At 36.6% G+C, this 20368-nt stretch overlaps 1 protein-coding gene across 4 annotated transcripts in view; it reads right to left on the reverse strand.

Annotated features, from left to right (window-relative positions):
• The window catches only part of LOC127944582 (FYVE and coiled-coil domain-containing protein 1), a 30623-nt gene extending 10739 nt beyond the window's left edge, over positions 1-19884 (reverse strand). The window contains exons 1-14 of one of the 4 annotated variants that reach the window (XM_052540626.1): positions 19784-19884; positions 18138-18244; positions 17632-17738; positions 15275-15400; positions 14222-14328; positions 11427-11570; positions 11123-11216; positions 8490-10976; positions 7893-7985; positions 7087-7205; positions 6717-6884; positions 5374-5526; positions 2923-3146; positions 1300-1441 (exon numbers count right to left, since the gene is read on the reverse strand). In XM_052540626.1, coding sequence (XP_052396586.1) covers positions 1300-1441; positions 2923-3146; positions 5374-5526; positions 6717-6884; positions 7087-7205; positions 7893-7985; positions 8490-10976; positions 11123-11216; positions 11427-11570; positions 14222-14328; positions 15275-15400; positions 17632-17738; positions 18138-18198 — 4025 coding nt within the window. In that variant the 5' untranslated portion in view covers positions 18199-18244; positions 19784-19884. The other 3 variants (XM_052540625.1, XM_052540624.1, XM_052540623.1) reach the window with 3 other exon arrangements.
• Positions 19885-20368: the final 484 nt, after the last annotated feature.

The following is a 20368-nucleotide window of genomic DNA, read 5'->3' on the forward strand; positions in this document are numbered from 1 at the left end:
TTAAAAATGTATGGTAATTCATAGCTGTATTTTCAGCATCATTCCTCCAGTCTTCAGTGTCACATGATTCTTCAGAAATCATTTGAATATGCTGTTTTGTTGCTCAAGAAACATTTCTGATTATTATCAATGTTGAAAATACTTGTGCTGCTTAATATTTAAATAAATAAACCAAAAATATAAATTTTTCTATCGGGCAGTGCATCTAATTACAGAAACCTTGTTCACCCACAGGAAAATGATCTTTTGAGGTTGCTGTAGAATTATATGCCAGGCAGGTGCTCATCTCAGAGTGACAAATGTCAGGAAATGCATGCAAAGATGGCATGAAACGCATAAATTGACAGTCATCATCCCCCCCTGCAATCAGTCTCCCGGCAGGACTTCCTGTCTGTCTGTAACACTTATTTGTAGAAGCATCACAGCACAATTTTCTAAACAGAGGCCGGAGATGCAGCCTGGGGAATCTTGATAACACTGCTACAAACTGACACATTCGAAGTGTGATTGTGAGGACATGGGAATGTTTTAGCACCTCCATTGTCTCTGGTCTCTTCATACAGAAGTGAGCAATTCTTTATATGATTTCATTTAATAAATGTGGTTCCTTATTTAGTGCATTTATGATTCTTTTAAGGTTAAAAGAATGGAATATGTCTTGCAATAAAAAGATGCCGGCTTTCACCTAGCCTTATTCCAATAATAAGTCTGAAAGCATCATTATTTGCAAAAACTACACACCCTAAGCAGCATATACCTTAAAACTGAGCTCTTATTTTTTGTTTACTTTTACCTAAATTCAAATGGAAGAAGCATATCTGAAAACCAGGTTTAAAGTTAGATTAGTTCAGCAGGTACACTGCTGTTTAAAAGTTTGGTGTCTGGAAGATTTTTTCCATCTGTCTCTTATGTGTGTTATATTTGTTTGAACAAAAATACAGTAAAAAAAAGCATCATCACTCCAGTCTTCAGTGTCACATGATTCTTCAGAAATCATTCTAATATGCTGCTCAAGAAACATTTCTGATTATTATCAGTGTTGAAAACAGTTGTTCTCCTTTTGTTCAGGATTCTCTGATGAATAGAAAGTTCAAAAGAACAGAATTTACTTGAAATAGAAATCTTTTGTAACTTTACAGATGTCTTTGAAGTCACTTTTGATCAATTTAATGCATCCTTGCTGAATAAAAGTATTGATTTCTTAAAAAATCTTACTGAACCCAAATTTCTGAACATTAATGTTTTTACAGGTGGTGTTGTCTGGGATCATTTGTTTGTGTGTGCATGTATCATCCTTACAGGTCTCCAGTTTGTCTTCCATCTCCTCCTTCTTCCTTTGACCCGGTGGTGGTGCGCGAGTCACTGTCATAGGTATCATTCACTTCCTCCTCTGTTATGATGTCAAATGCCCCATCATCCGGTTTGTCGCCAGGATCTGTGACTGCAAGTCAGGACACGGGACGTTATATGCATTAATATGACACTGACCCATGAGAAATGTAAAAAATTAAAAATTCTGCCTTGTCATCTAACTGAAATAAAACAAATTGAAGAACTTAAATCACTACAACTAAAACTGAAGTAAAAATTAATTCAAGCTAAATATAAATCTTAAAAAAATAAATAAATTAGAAAATGCACAAAGGAAAAATACGAATACTTTAAAATTAAAAGGAAATATGAAAATAAAATGTATTTTAAAATATTAAAAATACTATATCACTATACAAATAATATTACAATAATGCTAGGTGGCTCTAAATTCACTAAAGTTTTCAAGTATCATTATCCAGGTTTGAATTACTGATGATACATAGATGGCGCTGTCACATGGTACTTTACTTTTCTCAGTGCTGGTCAGGATTGAGCAATCACAGTCTGCAGTGAACGTATATTGTTTTTTTTTTTAAATATCTAGAGATTGCTGGAGATGATTTCTATATGCATGTCAGGTATCAAACCTTGAAATCGATAGGATTTGAACAGTTATCCTTTCTTTAGTACAAACGTCAAATGTCCGAATTTTTATTGTATATCTGGCTTTTTGAACCATCAGACACCTCCTTGAGAAAAACACACAGATATATTTATTAACAAGCAATATTTGCTGTCCAGTACATCAATGACAGGACTGCTTGTTAGAGTCAAGACAAATCTATGACGTTCCACCTGTCAATTATGATGACAAAGACAATTTCTAGTCTTTTAGCATTCAGGAATGGACTTCCCGGCCAGTCAATCCATTCATAAAGACAATCTTCAGTCACTAAAGATGAATGCCAGGCAGAACAATACATTTAAGCCCTTGAAGGTTCTCTTTTGAATCTGTGCTGCTACTGTATATTCACACACACACAATGAAAAACCCACTCAACGGTGACTGTCCTTTTTTATCAGTACTTATGTAGAGAGTTTACAGGAAAGAAAAGTAACTTTGATGCTTGCTGAGGGAGTTTGAGGTGCTCTTAAATGGAAAAAGTTTCCTGAATTTAAAACATAAAGAATAACTACTCTACAACTACTAGAATAATTTTACATTCAAGACCTGCTGGGAAGGTCATACTTGCAAGGCAGAAACTATGATATAATAAAGAATAAAATGGACACTTCAGATATCTCTTTTTTTCTCTGTCAGGAGGCAGAAAGTTTTTTAGCACTAGTGCAACACAATGAAGAGTAATGATGCACATGTGGTGTGCAATTTAAGTTTGAGTATCCATCATGAGAAATGCAAGTTAATTGCACGGGTGTGTCTTCATGAATCAGCTAAATGAGTAGTTTTTTCTGGCTACTCTTCATAAACAAAATGCATTCAAACTAAACTACACAATTAACATGTATATAATTATAACTTTTCACATCGCATTCATGTGCAATCAACTCATAAGTATTAGTAGGGTCTGTTTTTGGCTGCATCTGTACCTGTAACTCTTGGTGTGGGTATATAGGGTGGTGGTGGTTGACTGGCAGCATTTGGAAGAGGCGGAGGTTGATTCTCTGATGAGTGGTTGAGTTCGGCTTTCGTGAATCTTTCCACCACAGCGCTGTGCTGTGTGTAGCACTCTCGGCAGCAGCGCTCCTTCTTTGAGTTTTTGGTCATCACAAAATTATTGCTGCAGTAGTAACAGAAGATACGGCCACACAACCTGCCAAGAACACAGTATAATTAAAGTCAGCAGATTTGGAACAAAATAATAATAATTTGAAAGTCAATTTAGGCGTCCAAATATGTTTTGTTTCCATTGATAAAAATTTCATACTCAGTGTAAATAGTTGCAGAAAATTGTTGGCAAATTACTTAGCAGGTCTTAAAATAAGAATTCTATTAAATTTATACATAATGCAAAAATGTTATAATAAGTACTGAAAACTGTTTTTTAAAATAAAAATTTGCTGAAAATGTAACCTCAGGCCAATATGTAGGTTTTGTTTCTTCATCCCCATATCTTACTCGACAATGGATCCTCTGCAGTGAATGGGTGCCGTCAGAATAAGAGTCCAAACAGCTGATAAAAAGATCAGGACAATCCACACCACTCCAGTCCATCAATTATTGTCTTGTGAAGTGGAAAGCACTTAACTTCACCAGAGGTTAGCTGATTGACTGGAGTGGTGTGGATTATTGTAATGTTTTATCAGCTGTTTGGACTCTCATTCTGACGGCACCCATTCACTGCACAGGATCCATTAGTATTCAAGTAATTTAATGATTGAATTCTCCAAATCTGTTCTTGGACTGCCTGATGGTGAATTTTAATTTCTGGGGTGAACAATTCCTTTAATGTACTCAATGAATTGCAGTAAAACCTCAGGATGTGTCTAAAAGACCTGAGGTGAGGATTGACTAAGAATGAAATGGTATTTATTTGCATGTTTCGTCTGCATTGTTTCAGCCAGATTGACTAAAGTCATTATGTAGATCAGGTAGCAAAGTAAACAGCCAAAGATGTGTTGTGTTTGCCCAGAAAAAGACAATGGGCCCTATTTTAACGATCTGAAACGCAAGTGTCAAAGCGCGAAGCGCAAGTAAGTTTGTGGGCGGGTCTCGGCGCTGTTGCTATTTTCCCGGCGGGATAAATGGCTCTTGCGCCCGGCGCAAATCTAAAATGGGTTGGTCTGAAGTAGCTTCATTATTCATAGGTGTGGTTTGGGCGTAACGTGAAATAAACCAATCAGAGCGTCATCCAACATTCCCTTTAAAAGCAGGTGCGCAAGTTCCATTATGGATTGCTATTATTATGGCATATTTACCAGGCGCACGCCAGGAGCGGTTCACAGCCGAGGAGACTGATGTTCTTGTAAGAGCAGTGAAAGACAGAGAAGTTGTGTTGTATGGGGATGGGAGAAACCCACCCAAAATAGCGTCGGTTAAACAGGCGTGGGAGGAAATAGCCACAATTGTTTCATCAATTTTTTTTTTCCTGGTTCTTGACGGACAAACCAATTTGTCAGATGTCCTTAAATACATATATGACCTCAAACAGGTCTGATCCTTAATTACTACAATTAGCCTGAATAATTTGTAAGCTAGATTTATGCCTATTTTTTCACATCTTCGTGGCACACCACAATGATTTCCGTCATCTCATGTGTTAATATTTTTTTTTAAGTGTAACAATTTATGATTTCCAAAAATAACTGTTGCATCTGTGTAGATTACATGAGCAAAGTGTATGCGCGTTATGCACGCTATACATTATGGTCAAGCATGCGCCCTTAAAATAGCATAATGAACAACGCGCAACGCGCCACTGACTTTAGACTAGTTTTTTTCTGGTCAGTGGCGCAATTGTTTAATGGTACAGCAAAATAGCACCAGGGATTGTTTGCACCGGAACACGCCTCCTTTTTTGCGCTGAACCGCCCAGGGAGCGCAAGTTCATTCACTAGTTTAACGACGTGCTTCTGTGGAGGGAAAAGCGTGCTTTGCGCAGGTGCAAAATAGGAATGACACATGCGTCGGTGTACAAAGTCAATTGCGCTGGGTGCAAGATAGGGCCCAATGACTGAATATAAATTCCTCCAGTGCTAAACCACATACATAAACGCACATACAGACACAACAAATTGATTTGGAAGCTCAAAACTCACTTTAAAATGTATGCATACTGGCGTTAATTAAACAAAATATTCATTGTGCACTTTACAATACATACTCTCAATGAAGTGTACTGTAATTTCATTAAAAAAAAAAAATCTTAGCACATAGTGTGCTAAACTACCGTGATGTGATTGATAAATCTTTCTGAGCCTTTCTTCAAAAGATGTGTACAATACTTCTACTTCTAGTAACATTACTATCCATGCATTTTTTTTCTGTAGTTTTTTGCATTTCAACTTGAGATCAGAGAGGGTGTTATGGAGATCACCAGCCTGCAGTGATGGCGCCGCAGCCACCATGTGAACTGGCCCTGGCAGCCCAGACAATGTGTGGCCTCTTTATCAACCAGCCACCACTGCTCCTCCGCTCTCAGCTTCTGCTCGAACTCCAGAGCATCCGATTTCTGCCACAGAGCATCCTTATCCCTGAAACACAGATAGAAAAAAGAGAATATAGAAACAAAGACTCTCAAAGAAATCCCTTTGGTTCTCTTTTGTCTTTTGGGGTCCTCAATGTCTTAAAGCACCTTTCATGGTTCATTTCCTTTTCATGTCAAGGACAGAGTTTTATTACATCTGCAGCGGTTTGATTATGTGAATAATATTATTCACCTAGAACTCAATAAGCCATGCACTTAAAAATAGCAAATAACAAACATCTGCTTGCGTGTGAGTGTGGCAGGAATGTTAAAATACTGAATTAAACCGAGAGAGGGTAACAACAATCCAGCAGGTGAGAATGGGCTCTTCTCTTGATTTTTTATGCTTATTGTATTTTAATATACAGACACTGAACACTGCTATTATCAGTTTTTCTTAACATCTCGATAATTCAAGCAGCTTCATCTGTAAAACAGGTTTTAGTCTTTTTAAAAGTTTTTTCTCCTCTGAAGCGTGACTGGAGCTTTTTATTTCAAGTAGCACAAGATGACATACAAGGTGAAGTAGTAAAATAAATTGAGGTGCTTGGATCAAGAGAAAAAAGTTTACATTTAAAAACAAAGTATAAAATTATTATAAAATTATTATTTTCAATTATTTTCAAACAAAAAATCATCCAGTCATTTTCATTCAAAAACAATATATATATTTAGTTTTTGAATGAAAATGACTGGACGATTTTTTGTTTGAAAATTTTATATTTTGTTTTTAAATGTAAACTTTTTTTACACACACACACACACACACACACACACACATATATATATATATAAACTAAAAAATAAACCAAAAGAATCTCCTACAAATCATCCAATTATTTTGACACCTTAACTTATAAAAGAACAAAACTAGTTATTTTTGCATCAAAACTATTTCAAACTATTTAAAGAATTTTCAAAAAGTAAACTTAATCATGATTTTCGTAAAAAATATATTTACACCAAGAGTGAAATTAATAATTCTCAATATAAATAGGTGGAAATCTGTTTTTGGGGCAAAACTTGCAAGGTGTGAGAGAGCTTTACAAACATGACAAGACATGTTAGAAAAACTGGATTAAGTTCAAACCTAACCTATAATCATGAAACAAGCTAGCTAATTATAAACAATGAAATAACCTTGTTTTTAGGTAAGGAAAAAGAAGTTAACCCTGAAGTGCAAGGCTATATACAGACCTGATAAGTTCGATGAGCCGTTCCTCCAGGTTTACTTTGGTTTGGCCCAGATCCTCCAGCTCTGCAGTCATCCGGAGATGCTGATTCTGAGTCTCTGACAACACTTGATCCAATTTCTGCTTCAGTTCTTCCCTCTCTTTCTGTACCTCACTAAGAGCCTCTTTGGTACTTATGGAGAGAGAAAAAGAAAACAGAAGCTCATAATAATGCATATAAATATAACCTAACCGATTACTAAAACTGAATCTCTTTAAGGGTCCAAGAAATCCTTATGAGGTTACAATTGGAAATCCATTAGTGATGGCTTTTACACATGCAGATCCATTATCTGTACTTCATGAGCGCTTTTATTGTGTTTTTGATCGCTCACCTTGATACACTTTCTTGCAGTTGCTGTGTCTCACACTCTCTCTCACGCATTCGAGTCTCACAGTCAGTGATGTGAGAGTCTTTCTCCTCAATCAGATGAGAGTATTCAAGATTTACTGCCTAAAAACACAAACAAACAGCCAAATGCATGAACACAACTTGTACACAGAAACACTGTACAGTTATTTTGTCTCGTTTGGATTTATTACATGCATTTTACTACCGTTGTCCATTTCAAGGCACAATAGTATTACCATCTTACATCACTATAGTTCCACAGTACTGCTTTTTGTATAATAGCTTGTTTTGTGATATTCTTTTAAATACCATGGTGCATGAACAATAATTCAGCATCTTGGTTTTACCATCAAATACACTTGACCACTGTGCTTCTATTATAAAGTTTTTCACAGAGGAATAACAGTTTTTTTTTTTAATTTTTTTATTACAGTGGCACTTATACAGACAAACAGACAAACATCTGCAGGTAACAGCCTGCACTGTTCCTAATTATAGACTTAATGAGAAGCAAATGCATCACTGTCTGGCAATTAACCCCAATCTCTTGTCTTCTGTTCCACTGTCTGGCACAGTGGGTCTCTAATGAACAAGAACAAAAGGAGCAGCGAGAGATCAGACGTTCATCACCTATCAATACCAGTGTTATCACCCAACAGAGATGAATAATATTCATTCACATGCTGGTATTCAAAAACTATTTGATGATCATGTAGTTCAATTACATAGAAGTATTAAAAGTGATGCTGTTAGTCTGGCCTCATCTGGCTCAACATTTGCATACTGTACCTCTAACTCAGATAATTTGGCCTCCAGCTCAGATGTCTTCTTCAACTCCATGTCTAGCTGAGTTTTCAACCCCTTAATCTCTTCATTAAGGCTCTAGATTAAAAAACAAATACTAATAAGGCCTATATCAAGAAAAAATGGATAAAGTAGTTAATAAAGGAAAATATTTGTAACACTAAGATCACTATTTTACTTAAAAGTACTTGGATTTCTGTTAATCAAAAAGCTACTGATGCTGCATTCATATCAACACAGAAATACTGTAATTATGAGTTCCTGCCTTTTATATAGCATTCACATGAACTTGATTCATGACCAGCTTTTCTCACTTAACTGTGTGACATGTAAAAACATGTTATACTGTTTTAGAAACTATACACACACACACACACACAACATGGTTTTGTCTTATAATTCTTCTATAATGCATTTTGCATTATGAGGGTTTTTATATAAACAAATTATTCCAGAAACATTGTACAGAGTAGAGTTGTCTACTTCTTATTATGGTGATTTAACCATGACATGAACACAGCACAAGTATTTGACAAAATAGATTTGAAGTGATAATGACTGATGATTCTGGGATTATTTTACCTTTATCTGTTTTTTTAAAGTCATACTCTCCGTGCTCATCTGAAATTTCACTGCGGCGATCTCTTCACGAGCAGCGTCCCGTTCACCCTCGGTTTTGTCCAGCAGTTCCTTTAGTTCCAGCACTGTTTCTGAATGTTTTTCCATCTGCTGGAGCTCTTCTTGTAGACTGGAGTTTTCTTGGTGAAGAGCCACCAAGCTAGCATTAAGTCGCTCTATTTCCTTTACTCCTTGCTGTTGAAGTTCCTGGATCCTAGCAGCTTCTGCAGCCCATTGTTCCCGGGCCTCTTCCCGCTCTGCGGTGAGCTTGCAAACTGTCATTCCCAACTCTGCCATTTCTGTGTTGACGCGATGGAGACCCTCCCTGGTCTCTGTATTCTCCACAACCAACCTTTCATTCTGGGCCTTGAGATCTGCAAGTTCCTCTTGGACTGAAGTGAGTTCAGCAGTGGTTTTCTTGCATGTGGACGTTTCCTGATTCAGTTGCAAAGCTATGGCATCTACCCGTTGGCTTGACTGCAGCAGCTCTTTCACATGCAGTCGATTCTGCTCCTCTGCCTGCTTCTTTAACTGCTCGGTCAAGGTTCGTAGCTCTGCACAGGAAGCATCTGTGACCTCCAGCTTTGCTTTGGTCTTGTCCTTTTCCTCCACAGCACTGTAAAGTTTAGCCCTGAGATCAAGCACCTCCTCTTGAAGCCTAGAAACCTCTTTCACACTCAGTCCCAGCTGATCTTCCAGGAGAGTGACTTTTGAGGCCATCTCTTGGGTCTCTTTAGCATGGAATGCACTCTGCTCAAGTTGGACCTTCTCCACAGCTGTCCTCTGGGCCTCAAGAGTCTTAATCATCTCTGTTTGTTTAACTAAGGCTCTTTCGGTCTTTGTCTTCTCCATTTCCAAATCCCTCTCCCGACCTTCAAGTTCTTCCACCCTTCCCTGGAGCTCCTCACAGAGCTTCTCCCAATCCTCAATTTGGGAATCCTTATCTTTAAGCCGTGCCGTCAGGTTTGCCTCATTGCATCTCGCAGCTCCAAGACTCTTCTCAAGTTCAGCAATCTGGCTGTTGATATTGCGAATCTCCTCCTGCATGGCTGTGAGAGATGCTCTAAGAGTCACCTGAACCTCCATGTTGTCCTTGTTCTCCAGTTTCAGTTGGCGAATTGAACTTTCTGATTCCTCCAATTGCAAGTTGGCCTTATGCAGCCTTTCATCCAGACTTCTGTTCTCCTCTCTGAGCCGCTGCTCTCTTTCATCCACAGTCACTTTGGCATCATCAATTTGCGCTCGCAACTGCTTCTCTGAGGCCTTCAATCCAGCCAGTTCACTCTCCAGGGAAGATTTGTTTTCAAGCAACTCCTTCTTGGTCTGTTCATTTTTGTTCCCCATCTGGAGGAGCTTGCTGTTTTCCTCTATTAGCTTGCCACAGCTATCTTTGTATTCCTCAATCTTCTTGGCCTGCTCTTTGGTGCTGTTCTCCAGTGCAGATATGGTTTCTCTCAGATTCTGTTTATCGCTTTTAAGCTTCTCTGATTCCTTTTCCAAATGCTGGACTCTCTTGATACTGGAGAGAAGACTGGACTCCTTAGTCTTCAGCTGTGTCCGTGATGTTTGCAACTGCTCTTCCAGACCACTCACCTTCTTCTCAAGCTCTTCTTTATCCTCTTGCATTTCCTTCCGCTCCACTTTGGCCTTCTTTTCCATAGTTTCCTGAGAGTGCTGGAGATCTTGCAGTTGCTTTTGCAGGTTGCTGGTCTCCTTCTCTCGCACTGCAAGTGCCCCTTGAAGTTTGTCCATGACATTACAGTGCTCTTCTGCGCTGGTTTGCAGTTGCTCACCCTTTTCCATCCAAGCTGCCATTTTCACCTCAGTCTCTTTGAGTGCTTCATCCTTCATTCTGACTTTCTCAGCCAGCTGTTCCGCCTGCCTCCTCCTCTCTTCTCCTTCTGCCAGAGCATTTATCCTTCCCTTCTCAGCCTCTTTCAATTCATTTAACAGCTCGTGAATCTTCTGGGCAGAGTTGAAGTCACTGGCCGCCCTCTGGCCTTTCTCATCCAATACTCCATCTAGCCTTGCCATCAGTTCTTCATTTTTCCGTTCTGCTGCTGCCAACATGTCCTGGAGGTCCTTATAGGAGGCCTCCCTGATAGTCTCACGTCCCCTTAAGACCTCCAGCTCATGGGATAGTGCTTGTTCGCTCTCAGCTAGCACCTCCAGGTTCCGCTGGAGCTCCTGATGGTTACCTTGAGCAGCTAGAGAGACATCCAGCTGCCTTTGGAGCTCTACCACAACCCCGTGGAGTTCACCTGCCTCTCTGCCAAACTGCTGAACCTGGTCGAGGAGCTCCCTTTGCTTTAATTCAGACTGGTCCAGCTCCAGACGGAGTTCGTCTATAGCACTGATGGATGAATCATTTAGTCCACTGGAGTTTTGGACAGACACGTCAGATAGAAGTCCAGGTCCAAAGTCTGGACTCCCAGGAAACTCATGGGCCTGCTACAATGAATGTTAGACGGAATATACATAGAATGAAAGAAAGAGACACAAACAAAGCCATCTACTGGATATAAAACAGTAGTTTAAGTATTTCTAAGTTTAGAATGATACATGAGAACAGGGACCTTCAAAAGGTGTGCTGGTACCTGAGAGTATGTACTGGCCAGACTGTTGATGCTGGAACTACGACTCGGTGGTTTCCACATGTGACTGGGGGAGCTAGTAATTCCCAGTGTCCTACTGTAAGATATTTTTTTTAATTAGCTTTAAATTATATTAACTGAACATTAATCAGCTCATTCAAACAAATTCACACACATACTATTTCCAGGTAAATGGTAAATGGACCATAAATTAGAAGCATTATATGTGTGCCAGTGTTTTTGTAGTAATATACGGCTGATGTTTCATTGTTTATATTAGAAATTTATAAATTCATAGTCTGCTTACCTCGCAAAAGTGGGCCACTCTGAGTCAAGGTCATGACCCCTGGATGCAACATCAAATTGAACATCATTGAGCTCATAGAGGTAATTAATGATGTCCACACTGAGATGGGGTTTCAGAAATGGGCTCCGGGAATTATACCAGTCACTACAGAAAAACACCAGTTAAAAAAATTAAATAAAATAAGGCATTAAAAAACAAAGTCTAGTTCTTCAGTAAGAAATAAAAATGATGGCACTCCAAATCTTATTACATTAAGGGTTTCTGCAGGTGTTTATGAAGGTAAATGTAAGACCTTTTAAGACCAAGTAAAGAAAATGTAAAGCTGCAGTAGGTAACTTTTGTAAAAATTTATTTTTTACATATTTGTTAAACCTGTCATTATGTCCTGACAGTAGAATATGAGACAGATAATCTGTGAAAAAAATCAAGCTCCTCTGGCTCCTCCCAGTGTCCTTTTGCCATTTGCAGAAAGTCATCCGCTCCCGGTAAGAAACAACCAATCAGAGCTGCGGTCCGTAACTTTGTTTGTGTTCAAAATTTAGAAAAAATTATATAATAAGCGAGCACCCCATGAATCCATTTTCCAAACCGTGTTTTTAGCTTGTCCTGAATCACTAGGGTGCACCTATAATAAGTAGTTCCGGCTACGATGTTCTTCCGCAAGACGCAAGCAGTTCTGTTTTATTAACCGCTAGAGCGTCAAAAGTTACCTACCGCAGCTTTAAGGAATAAAATGATACAATGACACATCAATATGTTTTCTAGTGTAAATGTCAAAAGTCAAGTGACTTTATTATAAAGTCAAGTCACTTGAACTTGACTTGACTTTATAATAGTGTGGCGAGTGGGGCCTCACTCCTTGTTCCCACGTCCCTCGGCCCCGCCCCACTCGCCACAAATAGTAATGCTTCAAAGTTTGAAAATAAAGCTTCCAACACATCTTCATTACTTTTTAATTCATTTCACAAAAAACTTAAACTTGAATACAACTAGAATATGGAAATAATGTTTAGACTACCTTCTGATCACACAGAAAAAAATAAAATAAAAATGTTTGTATAAACATACATAGCACAGACCCATAATCCTTGAGTAAAAAAGTAAAGGTGATTTATTTAAAGAGGGAAGCCAATTTAAAGAAGTAAAACTGAAAGGGAAGCACTCTCAGTATTGTTTCTACTGAATTAAGCTGTGTGTTGTTAAAACACTGTAAACAGAACAAGCGGAAATGGCAGCTTATGCACAAGTTTTCCCCTTTTTTGGTTTAGATGGTGAACACAGACATCAGCATGAATAATCATGAATAATGGCACAACCTATTTCAGGTGTATTTCTCCATAATCACAGAAATGCTGCATGAAACCATTTTGTGTATTTGCTAAACTTTGGCATACAAATGTTGGATTACAATAAGTTATTTGATTAAATGATTAACCTTGATTAAAAACTTGATTAAAATATCAAGTTGTATTTCCATTTTAAATTATTAATAAAGTAAAATAATTAAATTTACTGCCGTGTTTAAAATGCAGTCACACATTGCTGCATATATGCAATGCATATCACATATACACATTATGTATTTTTTGCATGTTTTATTATTTTTTTTAGTTTGAAGTTTGAGAAGTACTGTTAAAGGTGCAATAATAGTTGATTATAACAACAGTTATTTTTCAAATGTCCATATAAACTATTTTATAAAACTTTTGTTATTATTTTTTATATATATATATATATATATATATATATATATATATATATATATATATATATATATAATATTCATATTTTTCATACACCAAATAAGTTAATTATTATCATTATAACTATTATTAATGTCCATATTGTATATAGTACTTGTCAAAAGTTTGAAACATTAGAATTTGTAATCGTTTGTAATGAAGTCTCTTATGCTTAGCAAGGCTGCAATTATTGGATAAAAAAATTTCTGTAAAAACTTAAATATTTGTTTTCTTTGTGAATAGATTTTAAAATGTAAATTATTCCTGTGATAAAATGCTGAATTTTTTGTATCATTACTCTAGTCTTCCACTTTACTTTTCTTTGATGAATAGAAAGTTCAGAAGAAAAGAGTCTGAAATTGAAAATGTGAAAATTGAATCTTTTGTAACATTATTAAAACATTTTTTTACTGTCATTTTTATTAATCTGATCTATGTTTGCTAAATAAAAGCATTCATTTCTATTTAAAAAAACCACACACAATCAAAACACACACAATTAAAATTTGAATGGTAGCATATCGAGGTTTCTGCATAATTAAGCAACACTACTGTTTTCATCATTGATAATAATAAGAAATATTTCTTGAGCAGCAAATCAGAATTCCTGAAGGATCATGTGTCACTGAAGACTGATGCTGAAAATACAGTTTGCATCGCAGAAAAAAAAATATATTTTGAATCATATTGAAATAAAAACCATTAACTTTAAATTGTAATAATATTTCACAATATTACTGTTTTTACTGTTTTTTTTAAACAGCTTTATCAAAAACGTTAAAATGGTAATTTTCCAAACTTTTAACAAAGTACTGCATTAATGTAAAAAAAAAAAAAAATTCATACACATACATGTAGAAACATTGCACTGACACACTTTTCTTTGTATTCATTAAAAAAATATATAAAATAATTAAAAATAATAATGTCAGGAACATTTCAGTGCAATATTTGGAATTCAAACAAAGCCTTGGCTACGTGTCTGAATACTAAATTCTATGTTTATTAAGAAAGATGGGTAGCATGACAGGTGAGGTGACAGTGAAGTGTTACCTGGTGACCCTGTGGTTCATGAGGCACTGCTGGAGTGTGTCAGCCAGCCGTTGATGCACAAGTGAGTAACGGATAAATGCTCTGCCTTTACCCAGAGACGTCTTCAGCTAAGACAGAAAAAGATCAAAGCTTTTACTGCCACTCAAGTATCTGCACTGTTCCAAAACATATCGGACATTATTCAAATTTGAATGGCAACGGATCAAATAATTGTTGTTTTTTTGGACATTTTTCAAGGTAGTTGCAAGTTATTGCTAGGATTTTTTGGGTGGTTACTTACTATTTGAGGTGAATGACATTTTAAAATGTTAAAACTTTTTAATTGACAGTATTTTTTTCCTTTTAAACTGGTGGATGTTTGACTTTTTCTGTGTGGCATAATTAAATACCTTTGTTTATACATGCATAGAGACTACAACCTGTAACCAGTCAAAGCTGAATAATTTACCTATTGTTAATCAAATTTAATTCCCAAAATTCAGCATCTATGAGACCGAAACTGACCACACCATGAAACATGGAAGTTGGTCACCGCTGTAGAAGAGCTCAGTGTCAAGACAGTACAAAAAATCTGACCGTGAACAATATCAAACAGCTTTCAAGTGGAAGTGGCTCTTTAAAAAAAAACATGGCCTTTAGATCAGCGTAATAATGCGGGCAGACAAGGAACAACCTAAACAATAGTATCACAAGAGAACTGGACAAATCTGACAGGAAGGTTTGTTTAAACAATAGGTCTGTTTTTACAGACAAGAGATGTCCAGTAATACAGCACATCATAATAAAAGAAAGGGTGGTTAAAATTGACCTTTTCCGCTTTTTCATGCATACACAAGCAAGAGAATAATACATTTAACAATAAATTATTACTATTATAAATTAATAATAAAATATTAGTCACATAACTAGTATTGTTAGTTAGTTATTAATAAGTGAATGTGAATGATACAGGTTTATGAATTTTTATTTCCTGTATTACATGTTTATGCATTTGCATTAGTTTGTTTTTATTGCTAACATTGTAAAAAAAATGAGAGTGAGATTGATATTAACCTCTGGAATTGATTTAACAAAGCGGATTCCATCGTTTGCTCCTCTGATTTTGGCCAGGCAGTCGCTGAAATAATCCCAGTAGTCTTTTCTGTATCCCAGAAAAGTTGTTTTCTCCTTCTGGTCGAACTGAGCAACACAACAATAACATAACACTTCAGATAGATGACTGAGAAACATCTTAAAAGCAGGCTCAAAGAAGTTTAAATGAAAAAGTAAAAAAAAAAAAACCTTAAGGTATGAAAAGCTCTTCTACCAACCACTAGATTATGAAAATAAAATTAATGTTTTAAGATTATATCAAGTTATATTTACTTGAGATGCAATTACATAAAATAATACTTTCAATTTTGAAGTGGGTTCATGATTAAAACATCTGCCAACGAGCTCAAAACTACAGTGGCCCATAGAGCTCAATGCACTGCAAATGAAAAAAAACACATGCAAACAGAAAAAACACCAGCAAATTAAGAAGACATGGTTATTATAGTTAAACCCTAGTAATCACAAATGACACTAACCATAGTTTAACTGTTGTATTTGTGTAGTAAGTACACAAATGGAAATCAACCCCCCAAAAATGGTACTTGTAAAAAATAGCAAAGACCAAAAACATAATTAATACACCTTTTCTATAATATAATTATGGTTAAGAATCACACACACTACATGCTGTGTGATTCTGTATTTGGTCGTTTTGTGTGTATTTGCAGTGCATTTTTGTATTTGGTCGTGTTGTGAGAATTTGTAGCACATGTGTTGTCAAAATGATGAAGATGTTGTCTTAATTTGCTGGTGCTTAGACGGTTTCATCGGGCATATGCGTCTGACCCTAAGTTAACTTCTGGTCTGTTTTTGTTTATCAGTCTGGCCATGGTGCTGTCTACAAACACAGTTAAAAGTTAAGATTATGAGTAGTAGACTGAAGTTGGGCTCAAGACTCAGGAGGTTGTGCTGTGGGATGTGTTTACCATATGTGTATTTATTTGTGGTGCTCACAATATCAAAACTGACAGATTTTCCAAAAGGCTTCATTGAATAAACATGAGCACGTACTGCACGTTTAAAAATCAAAACGAGGTGCGGGTGTTTTTATATCACTGTATTTCTGAAGGAAGACTATTTTTAATTAGTCTACAAAATTTTCGATGTAATTTTCATTTCATCTCACATGTTATATGTCTGATAAAACAGCATTTGTGAGCTCAGCGCTGCTTTGTGTACAACAGTTACCCGGGAAACCTGTTTCTCCCGCTTTAAAGCACCTCCTGCAGGTGGAGAATGAATTAGCATTTTCAGTAAGTCTGATTTACATATTTTCAAGATTCAAACATATTTTGGATGTTATCAAAAATAATCTACTCTAGATGGACTACTTAGCTGTTGTTATTGATTCTATTTGGAAGTCTACCGGAAGTTAAGTTAGGGCCACAAAAGCGAGCATGCACAGTATCGTATGTTTATGTCGTTGCCGTTGAAAACGTCTATTAGCATGTGCTTTCTTAAGTCGCAGTGTGTTGAGCTCTCTCGGCCACTGTACATAACAAATTCATTTAAAGGGAAAACATATTTAATAGCCCATTAGCCAATTATTTTTATTGCTTTGTTTAATTTTTCTAAGACATCATTTTACATTTGCATTCCAAGTGTATCTTGATTAAAGCTGCAGTAGGTAACTTTTGTAAAAATATATTTTTTACATATTTGTTAAACCTGTCATTATGTCCTGACAGTAGAATATGAGACAGATAATCTGTGAAAAAAATCAAGCTCCTCTGGCTCCTCCCAGTGGTCCTATTGTCATTTGCAGAAAGTCATCCGCTCCCGGTAAAAAACAACCAGAGCTGCGGTCCGTAACTTTGTTTGTGTTTAAAATGTAGAAAAATGTATATAATAAGCGAGTACACCATGAATCCATTTTCCAAACCGTGTTTTTAGCTTGTCCTGAATCACTAGGGTGCACCTGTAATAAGTGTTTATATTCAGACTATTTTAGATTGCTTCGGGGGTACCGCGGCAGAGTAACCCAGTACCTTTGTGATTCTTCATAGACATAAACAGAGAGAAGTAGTTCCGGCTACGATGTTCTTCCGCAAGACGCAAGCAGTTCTGTTTATTAACCACTAGAGCATCAAAAGTCCCCTACTGCAGCTTTAAATAACAGTAAAGTTAAAAATCCTTGTTTTAGCACAATGCTTGATTGGCAGGTGAGAATGTGATACTGTTTTGTTGGTCAGGCTGCATGAGAATTTACACAACAAATACAATGAAACCGTACGCATTTTTAACAACTTTGATCTATCAAATAAGAATTTTTTGGAGCCCGTTTACATCTTTTTTTCCGTGTCCATGTCTCTGACCTGAAGCAGGTACTCCAGTTTGTAGGAGAATTTGTGCAGGTTGGTGCTGTCATCTGTAATGGGCTCGCCGTTCTCCTTATACTCTTTTGTCAGTTCTGAAACAGCATCTGTTAGAAAAGACCATCAGAATGACCATCAGAATGACATCAAGATATGTAAAGGCACATTTTAAAACAGAGGAACACACTGCTATTAATAATGATCACAGACAACAAAACCCAATTTTATAGTCATTTTTTCAAGGGTTTAAAAAGTGTCTTCTTTAGCCCATTTTTAGTTGTATGTCTTCCACGCGCCTTTCATCCTCCTCAGGAACTGATACGGCACACATAAGGGATGAACTCTGAAAAGCAGGTCTCTCTGGTTTTGCATTTCTCTTTCCCCCATGTTGAAAGCCAGCACCCTGAGGACTGTAACTGCACGTGCTCCACCATGGACCACATGTCTCTTTTCACTCTCTAAACAATAGCTCTGCCTCTCTCATGAAAGCCAACGCACATCCGTACCACGCAGATCTCTGATAATCCGTTGGATCTGACCCTCCCCGACTGCAGCACCAGCGGCCATGGTCTGACTAGTTTCCTGCCAACAAGGTCAAGAGGTCATCCGTAGTCTGCTGAGTGAAAGAATCACAGTGACTAAAGATAACTCACATTTGATATGCACATTATATTTATTTACAGAGAAGCATGATATATCGGTAATATTAGTGATTTTGAGTGGTATCCCTTGTTGTCCTCCAACATCAAAATCCACCAACATATCTGTTTACTATTTGTTTATTGTTTTGGACTGTTTTCGCTTATAAACAGTGCTTGATCCATGCATATTTCTATCCTGATTCAAACGAGATTACTTTTCCACTGGAGGAAGGAATGTTATGGAAAGAGGGCTTGTATTTTAGCCAGAAGCGATGGTTGGAAGTTAAAAAATGCCTTAACAGTGGATCTGCTTATTACAAACGTGCAGCTTTTTTCTTTACAGGATGTTAATTGATGTTTTTTCAGCTGTTTGGACTCTCAATCTGTTGGCAATCATTCACTGCAGAGGATCCACTGGTGAGCAATTGATGCAATTCCAAATTTCTTCAAATCTGGTATTATAATGAAACAAACTCATCTACATCTTGGATGACCAGAGAAAATTTTTGGATTAAGCAGTAAAGCATCACTACTAGTGCTTATACTTTTTTCCCCTTTCTATGTATGAATGCTTTATTTTCCAAGTAGTAGAGATCAATTACATTTCTTATTATTTTGGTATCGCTATAATCAGGATCATTGCTGAAATACATCGAACCAGTTGTCCTGAATGTTTCTGCTAAACTAGGCATCTTTTAAGCAGAAATACAAAATCTGCTAATGTAAAAGCTAAATATTTTCACTATAAAGGAACTACTAAAATTGTACCAGTCGCAAGCTAAAGATAATTTAAAACAAGGTGAGAAAAACCTACTTCTCTAATCTATTTTAACAGTTGGTTTAAACTGGTTTGGTGAAGATTCTGTGAAACAAAAATACTAAGAACTAATAACAGAAATTTTGCTGACAGTTTTGTTTTTATATATACGTGGCCTTAATGTATAGATAAATAAAATATAGACATATTTTCCATTTAAGGCATTTTAACTTATCTGGTTCTTCTTAAATAGTCAAATGACATTCACTGCGTCTACTTTTTTTATGACTACCCAGAATTTAAAAAATCAAATTACAAAATGATCACACATGCCATCTGAACCCTCAGAGTGGAACAGATATAAGATCTATAAGAGAAAAAAGAACATGCATTTTTACTGTACTGTACTGTTCGCTAGAAACAGCTGTTTTGAAATGTAAACAAACATCAGCGTCCGCGTTCTTTCACACATTCCTTTGTCTTTCACTGTAACGAGTTCTTTGGAATGAGTTCTTTTGTTGCCATAGAAACCAGATTTAAAATATATATATATAGAATAATAACGAACAGACGTTCAACTATATAAAAGTTATGTCATAAGGGTAAACAGCCAGTCACGCGCAGGATGACATGTCAGAATGTTTATTCCGGATAAACGCGGTTTTTAGACTGAAGTTGGCATGCATTTATTACAGCTGGACGTTTGTTAAATGTGTTATAAATGTACTGAAAGTGAAAAAAGAAACTGACGTACTTCGGCTTTTGTAAGGATCCGAAAAGGTCCACTTTTAGTTCACATCGCGAAACAACCTTGCTAGGCTACGTTTTGATTGACAGAAATTTCCTCCATAGACGGCAGGCTTCACAACCAATCTCATTTTTTATTGGACCGAGAAAAATAGCCCCGCCTTAGTTTGGTTACGATAACAAAACAGCCCGTTCTCAGTGAGATGGATTTGATGACGATTTTGTATGATCTTGGATTATTTGGTTCTTTGAAACTCATTATAGGCCCGTATTCAATCATGAAAAATCTTAGTGCTACGAGTTGCTCCTATTAAAAAAATTCTAAGAAAAGTCTGAGACATGTGGGTGTTTCCTCTTAAAATTAAAGAAAAATATCCTAGTGTAGAAAAAACTAATTCAGAAAGCATCTTAACCATTAAAAGAGGTTTTAAAGTCCAGAATTGTTAAGAGTACTGACGAGGACATTCAAGACGTTTATGAGTCTCTTTAGCAGTGGAGAAAATGGACAAAACTTGAAGAGGGAGAATACATGTGTTGCGCAATGCATAGGGTTGCCACCTTCAGTGAGCTAAAATAAGAAACACCCATTCAC

The sequence above is a fragment of the Carassius gibelio genome, chromosome A23, assembly GCF_023724105.1.
Source record: "Carassius gibelio isolate Cgi1373 ecotype wild population from Czech Republic chromosome A23, carGib1.2-hapl.c, whole genome shotgun sequence".
NCBI classification, from domain to species: Eukaryota; Metazoa; Chordata; class Actinopteri; order Cypriniformes; family Cyprinidae; genus Carassius; species Carassius gibelio.